The sequence below is a fragment of the Thrips palmi genome, unplaced genomic scaffold (assembly GCF_012932325.1).
Source record: "Thrips palmi isolate BJ-2018 unplaced genomic scaffold, TpBJ-2018v1 HiC_scaffold_12, whole genome shotgun sequence".
NCBI classification, from domain to species: domain Eukaryota; kingdom Metazoa; phylum Arthropoda; class Insecta; order Thysanoptera; family Thripidae; genus Thrips; species Thrips palmi.
This window is the reverse complement of record NW_023144623.1, coordinates 10,662,561-10,674,263: the sequence shown is the minus strand read 5'-3', so window position 1 is coordinate 10,674,263 and position 11,703 is coordinate 10,662,561. Positions and strand designations below refer to the sequence as shown.

Here is an 11,703-nt window from a genome sequence, read left to right as displayed (position 1 = left end):
CAGGGCGGCCCAGGGCGGCCCAGGGGCCCTGGGGTGCGACGGAGAGAATTCGCGCACGGCGAGGACGTGCGGGGGGCGGGGCAGGGGCCCACGGCTCGGCCTCTCCGACCCCTGAGGGGGCCACGCCAGTCGTACCGGGACCTCGCAGCGCGCCACAGCCCCGCACTCCGCCACCTTAGTCTCGTCACAGGTATCGTTACCGCCGCCGCCCTGCCGCCCCTCCCCTCCCCTGTCCAGCCTGGTCCAGCCTCCAGCTGCCTCTGCCCAGTCCACGACGCCTCTCCCATCCGCTTCCTCCGGACAGCGTGGCAGCGTCCAGCACCTCCAGGCCGACGGGGTGCCCCACGGGGTGCAAGCAGGTGCAGCGAGGCAACCTTGACACGCGCGAGGAACGCTCCGTGACAGCATAGCGCACGGCACCCTGAGTGGCTGACCGGTTGTGCTCAGCACACCCCACGATGGTTCAAGTTCTTCCTGGCGTGCGGTGCGACGTGTGCCACGACACTGTATCCGTTCGGCCCTCGTATCGCTCTGCGTGAAACCCGAATACCTGGACTGCTCGCCTTCGCCATCCGGAAAGGCAAATTCACGAGATCGGCCGGCCTGCATTGCAATGCGTCGTGGGGCTGGTTCCGTCGTTTTGCCTCGAAGGTGCGATTGCGTTCCTCTTGTCCGCCCGGCCGGCCCGCCGCGGGCCCTCCGCCCCCCGCATGCAGGTCGCCGTCCTGTCCTTCTCCCACCCGCTGCAGAGGCGCGGCGCGATGACAAAGACGCCGCGCCTTTTTCTCCTCTTGTCCGCGCGAACGCAGCTTCGCAGTGCTTCGCAGTGCTTCGCGGCCCGAAATACTTTTACTACCCCTCCCCTCCGCCGGCCTCCCCCCCCCCCCGCCCGCTGCCCGCACGCCTCGCTAGGCTGGGCTAGGTGCCGCGGCGCCGCGGTGCCGGTCGCCGGCCGGGCCCTTATGGTGGCGAGGCGGCGAGGCAGCGAGGCGCCAGGGGGCTTCTCGCTCTCGTTCTCACCTACATCTCGCGGGCCGGCCGCCCATCTTCCGTCCACCACCCTCCCTCTCTCCCCCCACACTGCGAAACGCGACTTGACGCGAAGACGGGGTCGCGCGTTGAGGCGCCGTCGGTTCCCGCTCGGGTCCGCGCTCCAGCCGTTCCAGGCTCGACTCCAGGCGGCGAGACGCCGGCGAGGTAGGCAGCCGGCTGGCGGTCGCGCGCGCCTGCCGAGCGCGTTGCCTACCCGCCGGACGTCGGGCGCTTGGTCGCTCCGTCTCTCTCGCTCCCCCTGCGGCCTGCGGGGCGACCCACGAGTGCGACAGAGACAGCGACAGCGGCGAAACGACTCTCGAGAAGCCGACTCGCGGTGACCGACAACTTTTCCGCGGCGGGGAATTAAGCCGTGAGAGAGGGAGAGGGGGGCCGTACCTCCGCCCGTCGCAGTCCCACGCCAAGCATTAAAAATAGCGTTTGTATTTTTACGGACCGCCCCGCCCCGGCGCGTGGTGCCGCCGTGCCGCGGTGCCGCGGTGCGCCGCATGAGGGATGACTCTATGCCGGCCGCGCGGCACGGCGGGCACGGCGCCGAGGTGTGCATCATGCACTGCAAGGCCTGCAAGGCTGCAAGGTGCGCGTCAGGCCGTCCGTGTTGTTGTTGACGACGACGGTGTTGTTGTTGTCGCCGGCCACACTTAACCCACGAGACTAATTCGCGTGTGTGCGTCAAAGGCGTGACGCGATTTATGAAGGGTCGGGATTGGGAGTGGAGTGGTCCGGGTCTATCTTTACCGCGGCATCGCGGCATTGCGGCGTCAGTTTGAATCAGCGTGCCGTGCCGTGCCGTGCCGTGCCGTGCCGCGTGTCCGTGCCGGACCACGTGCGACCAATCAGCAGCCCCCATCGCGGCGGCCAAAGTCATCATCGCGCTAGCAGAGCGTGGCGGCGGCGAGATGGCCCATTCCCTGTCTCTCTCGCACTCGTGGGGCATCCCCTGAGTCGGCGATAGAGACAAAATCAGCCGGCCGGCCGACCATTTCGTCGCCCTGAGCGAGCGGACACAGGGCGTTGTCACTGACGGCGTGGTGCGGAAGTGCGCACGCCGCGGCACGCCGTCACGCCGTGTTGTGGGTTTGCCTGAAGCGGCTTGGCGGATCCCCTTTTTTCAAGGCGGACTTGACCCTGGCCCGTTATTTTCGATGGTCGTTGGCGGCGACACTGTAAACGTGGGCCTCTCCTCTAGACAAAGGGGAGGGGGAGGGACAGCATGGTAGAGGTCGACCTAGTTGTCCCGCCGCTAACGCGACGGCCGAGTGACTTTGCCAGCGCGCGAGCCTCATCACTGTCACTCAGCGGCACCTGCTCTGTCTCCCTCGCACTCAGGGGTGTGTCGCAGAGGCTGGAGAGAGACAGAGCGGAATCGTGCTGCAAGGTGCCCGACTGACGGGGGGGTCTGGAAGCAGGACACTTATTTGTTTCCTTTGAGAAACACGGCCATGAAACAGCGACCATCGTGAGTGGTGCGTAAGGTTTCACTTGTCTCTCCGGAAAACTGTGAAACCTTCCGGAAAATTACTTTAGTCGAATGGGAATCGGGGGTGCATGACTATCGCTATGGCCGGCGCGCGGTGCGCGTTAATCACTCAGTCAAATGGGGATCGAGTTTCCCCGGGCGCGCGGCCAAAGCGTTATCAATGCGGCGAGGCGGCGCTCCGTCTCTCTCCCACTCGCGGGTTTTCAAGTGTAGGTGCGAGAGAGACAGCGCGCCGGGGCGTGAACGCGCCAGCAGCGCCAGCGCGACCTCCCCCACCCCCGCCTGTCTCGGCCGGCCGCGTCCGTCAAGGTGTGCTGCTTGCTTGCCTGTCCAGAGGCCGCAGGCCCTCGAAGAGCCCAGCCAGAACATTTTCTTCCTCTGCGACGGTCCTATCGTGTCCTCTTTGCGCTCGGGATGGCGCTCGATGGGGCCTCGCGTCGGTGGCACCACTTGGCAAGCCCCTCGCCGTGCCCACACTGTGCCTCACACTCTACGCCCCCGCCTTCCCCAGCGTCTCATTCCCGATGTCGCGCGATAGCATTGTACGCGCCTACCAGTGCCCACCGGCCCCGATTGTCTCTTTTTATAAAACCGGCGTCGGCGGCGCGGCGGGATCCCACCACAAGAGACACGCGCTCGCACACACACCCGCAGTGCGCCGATCCCACTCCATGACGTCACACTCGCACACCGCAAGTGGTGCCAACCCCCGCAGGCGTGTTTGCGCGATAAATGGCTCCGCTTGGCGTTCCTTGAAGACTGAATCGCTCTGTCTCTCTCGCACTCATACGGCCTGCCATGTAGGTGCGAGAGAGACAGCGAATCAGTGTACTGGGCGTTGCGTTGGCGTTCAATGAGACCCACCCCGCCGGCTGGCCGCGTGTGGACGTGTGGCCGTGTGGCCCTGACCTTGGCGGCGTTCGCGGCTCGCTTTCCAATAACACGGTTAGGGGCCGCGCGAAAACCACCTGTCTAATATTAGGCCGGCACCACCCTCGTGCTTGGCCTGTCGAACCTGCCCTGAGGTTCAAGGCGGCCAACCTCTTTACTCGGATTCCACTACACCAGCGGTTCCTGTCGAGAAGCCCTCCTCCGCGCAGCGCGGCGAAGCGCGGCGACGCCGCCAGCCAAGCCACTTCATTAAGAAAATATGATGTTGATGTTTTGCTGCTCGGGAAGGCGGTGACTCATGGTGACTGGCACTGGCGACTGCAGGCTTGGTTCCGAACAGCGCTCTGTCTCTCTCGCACGTCAACAAGACCCCCCGCGAGTGCGAGAGAGACAGAGCGCTGTTCGGGATGAGGGACTCCCGCGCGCAGTGCTGCACGACGTCCACGCCCCCCGGCACGCGGCACGCGGCACGCGGCACGCGCGGCTCGCCGATCAAAGCGCCTTCTATTTCCTTTGCGTTCCCTTTACCTTGCCCTCGGACTCGCGGAGCCGCGGGGCGCGGTGCGTCGGCGGCGCGGCGTGCCTCCTCACGCAGGCCGACGCAGGCCGCACCAAGAATAGCGGCCGTGCACCGGCTCCACCCGCCCTGGCACACACTCATTCCGAGAGTCGTTTTCGTCGCTCTGTCTCTCTCGCACTCGCGGGGCGTACCGCATGAGCGCGAGAGAGAGACAGAGCGACGGAAACGACTCTCGGAATCGGCCCCGTTCCGGCGTGATGGCGCGACCCTCCGCGGCGGCCACGGCCACGCCGTCGGCCACCGCCGTGGAGGCAGGCAGCGCGCGCGCACGGGTGGCGTGCGGGACTGCCTACCCGCCGCTCCGCAGGCGGCGTCCAGTACCGTGCGTCCTGGACCGGAACTTGAAGCGGCCGAGACTCTCGGCCCGAGAGTCGCTGTCGTCCATCGCTCTATCTCCGCCGCACTCATGGGGCATCGCGCAGGAGTGCGAGAGAGACAGAGCGAACATGGCTCTTCGGATTCGCTCGGCTGCACGCTGCACTGCAACACTCGGCACGCCGAGGCAACAGGCGGGGTGGAGTGGAGCGCGCGGCAGGTGCAGTGCCTTGGATTTTATCACACCGCGGCCGGCTGGGCTTCGCGATTCAGAATAGATCTGATGGAAAGGAGAGCGATCCCGGACAGTCGCTCCGTCTCTCTCACTTGCCTGCGGGACGCCCCTTGCGTGCGAGAGAGACAGCGCCACAGCTCAGGGCGCGGCGAGGACGGCGAGGACGGCGCGCTCTAGTTCCGCGAGGTCACGGTAAAGCCAGGCTAAAGCCAGGCAAACGCCCTGCCAAGTGGCAGCCGTGACCCGCGGTCGCTACCCCGCGCGAGAGAGACTCTGTGCCTGCGTCACGCTGCGCACGCGGCGCGCGGGGTATTGACAGTGACGGCGTGACCTGACCTAGGTTTAGCCGTTACGACCGCCACGTTCGCGTTGACAAAGCACCGCGTCGCCGCCGCGGAGTCTGTCAGTGCCTCTGCCATGACGCAAGTCGCCTCACCGCCTCCGTTTTCTTCATTTTTCTTGGCAGTCCGCGAGCTCGTTCCTCGTTATTCGACTCTTGAGTGACACCGCAGGCTACTCGAGAAAAAGTAAAGTCACACCTTCATCCTCGGGCACGGCATCTTTACCGTGCCCACCGACTTCTATTGTTAACTTGTCATGAGACCAGCGGCCAAATGATTCCCACATGATACGCCGCAGCGGGGCCATGACCGAAAGGCAACATTTTGTCATTCGATCCCGTTCCTACAGAAATACCTGACGGGCGGGTCGAGGGCTGAGGGTGGCTGAGGGGCCTGAGCGATGAGGGCAAGAGCCTCTGGGCATCGGGGTGCAACGTGCATCGCGCTCGACGGGCACAATGGTGCATTAGCTCACCTCTGCAGGGCGTGGCGGGGCGTGGCGGGGCCTGGCAGGGTGGAGCGCCCCCTTTTCTGTCTGTCTGTCTGACTGTGTCTGTAACGTTGTTGCACTTGCAGGCCTGGTACCGCCACACGCCACCATGTCTTCCCGCACCATCCTGAGCCGGCCCCGCACCCGCCTGTACGACTGCAACTACAACATCGGCCAGAGCTACTACAAGCCCATGGTGGACCACCTGGACCGCAAGTACTCCGGCAGGCCCACAGAGATGCCCAGCGCCTACCCGGCGACCCGCCCCACCAACCAGGAGGAGCAGGACCTCTTCAGGTGAGCATCCCTCCCTCCCAGTTTCGCGGTTTCAAACACGCCCCTCGCCAAAGAGTCGGACATGTCGCACTAGACAGCGAAACGCTTGTTTCGTCGCTGTCTCTCTCGGGCAGCCACTACCCGAACCAGGCTCTGTCCACTCTCCTAAGACTATGACTGTCCCACTCTTTGATTTGCAGAGGAGGCTCACCCACCCCCACTCGTGTGGTACACACGCAGCCCTTGTGTTTTCATGTTTCAATGTTTCAATTTGCTTGTTGTTGTTCTCTTCCTTCTTCATCCTTCTTCGACGACTATCTTCGTCTCGGGCCGCACGACTGCACACTGTGTACTGCACGTTGTACATATCAATGTATTTGTGAGCAAATGTTTGTTGTAAATAGACGCGCACGCGCACTCACTCGTCCTGAATGTAGGTACACTACACCCTGGCACGGAAATGTTGTGAAAAAAAAGGGTTGAAAGTTAGCGGGTGAAGACACAGGCCAACGCCATATGTCAGGCGCGCCGCCACCCCCTCCACTTGGCGACTTGGCGCGCTGCCAGGCCCGCGACTGAGGAGGCGCAGCTTGTTAAGTCGGCATTCGGCTGCGAGTACGAAAAATCAGCCAGTTGGCCAGTGCAGCGGCAGCTGCTTCTGGTGCAATCCGTCGAATGGAAACACAACACGGATTGCTGCACGAAGCCTTGGCCCACCGACTGGCGTGGACTTACGTCGAATTGTGTGCCACTTTCCCGCGTCCGCAGAGCCACACGCCAAAAACTTTTGGGGACACTTTACTGGACTGCGTGCCGAAGAGTAAATTTATCCGCCCGACACGTGGGTAAATTAAAGCCCGACTTTTTTACAGTAAGGGGACTGTGCCAGGGTGCATACCATACCAGGCGAGTGAGTGCCAGCGTGCATGTACGCGTGTGCAGGGTCAAGCGGGAGCCGGGCACTCATTGTACATCCAACCATCTAACTTTGTCACTCCGTCACCTCATCTCTATCCACCTTCCACTATTTTCATACAGACACTAATCTCGTTTTTATCTTTAATTTTTTCATGTAGCACTCCAGCACGCAAGGCAAAACGGTTCCCCCACTGTCATGAAATAAGCAGCCGCCTGTATCACTTTGTCTTGTTCGGGGGCGGCTCCGAAAATGCACGCGACTTGCCCTATTCAAGCACTGATGAGTCGTTTGGCGCTCGGGCCCGTTGTGTGATTCCAGGTCTTTCCCCTTCCTGCCCCTGTCGAGCCCGGTCAGCGGTTGGCTTAGATTCTGAGCCCGTAGTGCTTCTTGTAACGGCTTCCTAGACCCATCCCGACACAACACCATACATACTGTTTGATTCATTCTTTTGTCTTTCTCTGAGAAAAAAAATGTGTAAAATAATTATGATGATGATCGGCTCAAAAATACATCCCTCTTTTTTATTGGAACTCTGTTGCCTTGAATAATTAATTTCCCATTGCACCATGCACTGCATTGCACTCCTTGGAGGCCACCACCCATAGCTTGCAACGTCCACCCCAGCATGTCGAACGCCGTCTCCATACAAAAGCACGCTTAAGTAGTAGACAGAAGTCTGCAAACCGCAATCACTAACCCGCATCCACTTATTTATATCTTTTTTTGTTTTTGTTTTTACATTTTTTGTTGCTCTATGTTGAAAATATCTTAGACTAACCTCTGCGAAGAGCGTCGCCCATTCGCGAGGCAACTGCCGCCTCGCTCTTAACCCTTTCCGAGTCAAAACAGTTTTTTTTTTTCGAATACAGTTTTTGCCTTATTTGTGCGTAATAATGTGGCCTCCTCTTAGATTCAGCACAAAGTCAGTAAACAGCTCGCAAAAAAAATTACATCCTAACAAAGTACCAACTTACTATTAAATGTTGTTTTTTTTTTAAATGAGAGTTGGTACTGGCTAGCCAGCTATGCGCGTGCACTGCGAGAGCGAGGCGGAGAGGGTTAAGAGGCGCGGCAGCGCGGCAGGGTTGGCGGCCCCGGCGCACCCCGGCGTGGTTTGACGGCAAGACCCGTGCTGCCTCTGTGTCCAGGCCGAGGCGGGCTGGCTCCGCACTGCCCGACTTCCCCGAGGACCCCATCATCTCCGAGGTGGGCCGCAAGCCCCTGTCGGGCGCGGCCTCCGCGGCGCTGCGGGAGTTCGACGAGATCTTCGAGAACCGGCCGTCCGCGCGCGGTGAGCGCGAGCGCGGCGGCGCGGGCCTGCGCGCGTCCTCGCTGGCCAACGGCGCCTCCAACGGCTACGACATCGACGACGCCATCGAGGAGGTGCGGCGCGCGCGCGCCCGCCGCCTGGAGGAGGCCGACGACGACGTCGCGGAGAGCGTGGCGACGCGCCGCCGCAACCTGGTGGCCATGAAGAACGAGCGGGAGCAGTCGCTGGCGGAGCGCGCGCTGGAGACGGTCGGGCTGCGCAAGCTGGACCTGGACAGCGACGCGGCCTCTACCCTCATCAAGAAGCGCACGCTGCGCATCACGCAGGACGTGGAGCAGGCCGCGGCCCAGGGCGGCGAGCTCACCCGGTGGACCAAGGTGGGCGCCGGCTCCCCGCTCGCGCTCGAGAGCGCCTCCGAGGCCGCCGCCATCAACCGCGCGCGCCAGACGCGCAACCGGCTGCAGGACCTCGAGAACGAGATGGAGGAGCTGGCTGAGAGGTCGGCCTTCCGGGACCGGCGCGCCGCCCAGCTGCGCTCCCTCGTCGCCGAGAACGCCGAGCGCGCCGCCGAGGAGGACTCGTCCAGCCTGCGCGTCAAGTCCAGCCTCCGCTCCGAGAAGAAGACCGTCACTTTCTAGGCTGTCCGCGGGGCTGCCCGTGGGCCACTGCCGCCCATGGCGGTGGATGATGGAACGGACTAGAACGGCCAGCCGGCCGTGGAGGCCGTGGACACGCGGCAGCCCCACCAACATCAAACCGTGCTTTTATATCGTTCGCTTCGCGGCATGCCGGGGCATGCCGTCACTGGCCCGGCCGCCAGCCGCCAGGCACTGCATGGCTGTGTGAAGCTCCCGTCGAGGACTCGTGCTGGTACGCCCTGGTACGCCCTGGTACGCCCTGGCTGCGCGCTGCGGCTAGCGAGGCTCCAGGCGACTCCAGCCTCGGCCCCGCTCCACCGCGATGCCTGCCGGCTTCTCGCTGGAGGCTCCGCTGGGGGCGAGGGGGCGGAACTTGACGAATCGTCCGATTTCTGTCCGCCCTATCACACACACGGCGACAGTTGCAGACGTGACAGGGACTTCAAAAATACGGACTTTCGTCAAGTTTCGCAGGTGCATTTCGATTCGTGACGCCTGTGGAGGTGGAGGCCGCGATTGACGTGGGGACTAGTGTCTATGTATATATTTAACCTCTTTTGTACGTTATGTGTAAGCGATGTACATGTGAATAAAAAAAGATGAGACCATGGTAAAACGTGCTACACTGTGCTTACCCTTTTTAAATCAAAGATGCTTGTGCGGAGGCAGCCAACAGGAAAGGTAAAAAGTATGTATGGTAGGCCATTTTGACTGTTTTGTTGAGTAAATGAGTGAGAGTGCTGAGGTGCCAACCTAAGGACCATAAGTGCAAACTTACAAAGCTGACATGAAGCTTGCTGCTTTCAGTGTTGTGCGTGCCGCCGAAAGTGAATTCCTACCAAGTCCCTGTAGAAAGGTGCTCAGAATAACTTGTTGTGACAATCCTATGTTTAGATCTCGTTACAGTAGCGCAGACGGTGTGACGTTTTTGGGTGTGTTAGTGAGAGAGAGAGAGAGAGAGAGAGAGAGAAGAGAGAAACAGGGAGATAGAGAGCGAGAGTGTGCATTTTTTTGTTTTGTTTTGTCGTTTATTAAATATCAAATTTCAAATAAAAGTTGTTGTTTTGTAAGCTTTGTTTTTCAATTATTTTTTTTTGTTTTCACGCCTAACTCCTAACTCGCATGAAAGCTGAAAATACTCACTGTTATAAAAGAGCTCTAGAAGCAGCTGAAGAACACCCAACGTAACGAGACATAATATTCAAGTTCAACTGCTGTCCTGAGTCAGCGGAGCCGCACCAAAGTAGCGACTGCAGCGGTAGGGTACTCCCCCGTTCTCTGAGATGCAGACCCCACGCATCGATACCTTAGGCCTTCACGGCCTTCACCACCTTCACCTGGAGGAACGCGGCGGCGCGGCGCGGGCTTCTGAGGCGGAGGGGGAGGCGGGGAAGAGGCGGGGATGGTCAGACAAGACACAGTGCAGCGCCCGTTTAAAATAGAGCCGTCGCGGGGGAGGTGGCGCAGGGGTGGGGGTATCTGGCCGCATTACGCGAATGCCACACACACACACACACACCGACGCCGCGACGCGAGACTCCTCGCTTGTGGCAGAGAGCCCACGGCGATACTCCGCGCGCGATGCCGCGTGGCCGCGTGGCGCACGCACCCTGCCGTCGAGACGCCACGCCAGCCCTCTAGCCAGGGTGGGCCGCTAGGGATAGTCTGCAGCACCATGCAGCTGCCTGGACGCCTTCGCAATCAAGAGGAGCGGCTGAAGAAGAAGATTCATTACTTTCGCAGCCAATGGGAATTTAACCAAAACGACAAGCCCGAGTGGCGATGGCAAAAACAGTGGCGGAGTTTCCTGGCAACCTCTGGACAAATGACTTCTTTTCCCACGGTGGGCCACTAAGGACACTGTTTTAACCGTGACCGTGAACGTCGCATTCAGAGACACACAAAAGTCTAAGAGAGAAAGAAAGACCTGTCTTTTTTTAAACGAAACGGCCCTATATAAAGGGTCCAGCCAGCTTAGGGACAACCCCTACACCGCGGGCTGAGTGCCCTAAAGTTAACTCCTCTTCCTCCTCCCCGCGGCCCCGCCGCCCCGGCGTGCAGCCCTGCCGTGCGGTGTCGCTGTGTCACCGGGCCGCAGAGGCCACTAGGACGACGGCCACTAAAGATAACTGTCATGCAGGCGACTGCAGGCAACCCGGCGACAGCAGAGCGCAGCGACAGCCGCCGAGTCGCGGCGAGAGGAGAGAGACATGCAACGGAATCGACCGCACTGCGACACTCGGAAATAAAGCTTCCTTTGCGAAACGCTTTATTTACATTACACGCTCTTCACTTCTGGCGGTTCAGTTCCAGTCGTGCACTTCCGGGGGACTTCGTCGAGACGCTCAGCTCAGCCCGAGGCGCCGGTCTTCTGCCGTCGGCCCCAGGTCGGCCCCGCAGAGCCCCCAACGGGAGCTGAACCGGCCCCGCAGTACCGCAAAATGCGGAGGTCGGTATGGGGTCGGTCCGTGTTTTGGCGTTAGGAAAGAGCCTTACAACACCCGACAGTGGCGTGGCTGCGTGGGGCGGGCGCGGGGAAGTGTGAGGCCTTCGCAGGAGGCCATCGGGGCAGCTTGTCGCATGCCGGGCGGTCCTCGCCTGGTGGCGGTGCCGCCACGCCGCCCCGTCGCCGCCCCGTCGCCGCCCCGTCGCCGCCGTGCAGTACTGCGGTACCCGCAGCAAACAAGTTGCAGCAGCTCGAGCCGCGGTTGAACAACTGGCCAGCACGTGCTGGGCCAGCCAGGCTTGCGTGAGTGTACACTGTACACTGCAAAGCCGAACGGGTTGTCGTCGGCCCGCGCGTTCAGATTCCCCGCGCTGGACCGGGACACCCGGGAACAACCGACGGCACAAGAACGGCGGCTTTATTCAAAAGCAGCGGCATTGTTGCGTTCGGGATGTATTCGCCACCCGGTGGTGGGATAAAAAACGAGAAGAAAACTCAACACTGCATTTTTGCTCGGGTTCTTTTTCGACTCCTTAAACTATCAGAGCGTTTCATCGTGTTCCACCCCAACACGTTGAAGTTCACCCAGACCCACGTCGTTTTGATCCGATTCCGATCCAGTTTCATGATGATAATCTTTTTTTTTCCTCGCCTGATTCACAACACGCTTGGTGCAGGGTACGGCGAGGTCGGGCGCGGCGGGGCGCGGCGGTGTCGACAGCCGTCGAAATTGGCAGTGGTGGGGGTGGGGGAGGGAAATCGGCGAGAT

General features: G+C 61.1%; 1 protein-coding gene across 1 annotated transcript; it reads left to right on the top strand.

Moving 5' to 3' along the window:
* The first annotated feature begins 86 nt into the window (after positions 1–86).
* Positions 87–9,104, top strand: LOC117640283. The gene is made up of 3 exons (XM_034376645.1): positions 87–190; positions 5,472–5,682; positions 7,729–9,104. The coding sequence occupies exons 2-3, from the start codon at positions 5,495–5,497 to the stop codon at positions 8,486–8,488; spliced, it is 948 nt and encodes a 315-aa protein (XP_034232536.1). The 5' UTR covers positions 87–190; positions 5,472–5,494; the 3' UTR covers positions 8,489–9,104.
* Positions 9,105–11,703: the final 2,599 nt, after the last annotated feature.

Coding starts and splice junctions, on each gene's coding strand:
- LOC117640283 (XM_034376645.1), top strand. CDS start 5,495: ATGTCTTCCCGCACCATCCTGAGCCGGCCCCGCACCCGCCTGTACGAC. Junction 5,683..7,728: donor GAGGAGCAGGACCTCTTCAG/GTGAGCATCCCT, acceptor CTCTGTGTCCAG/GCCGAGGCGGGCTGGCTCCG.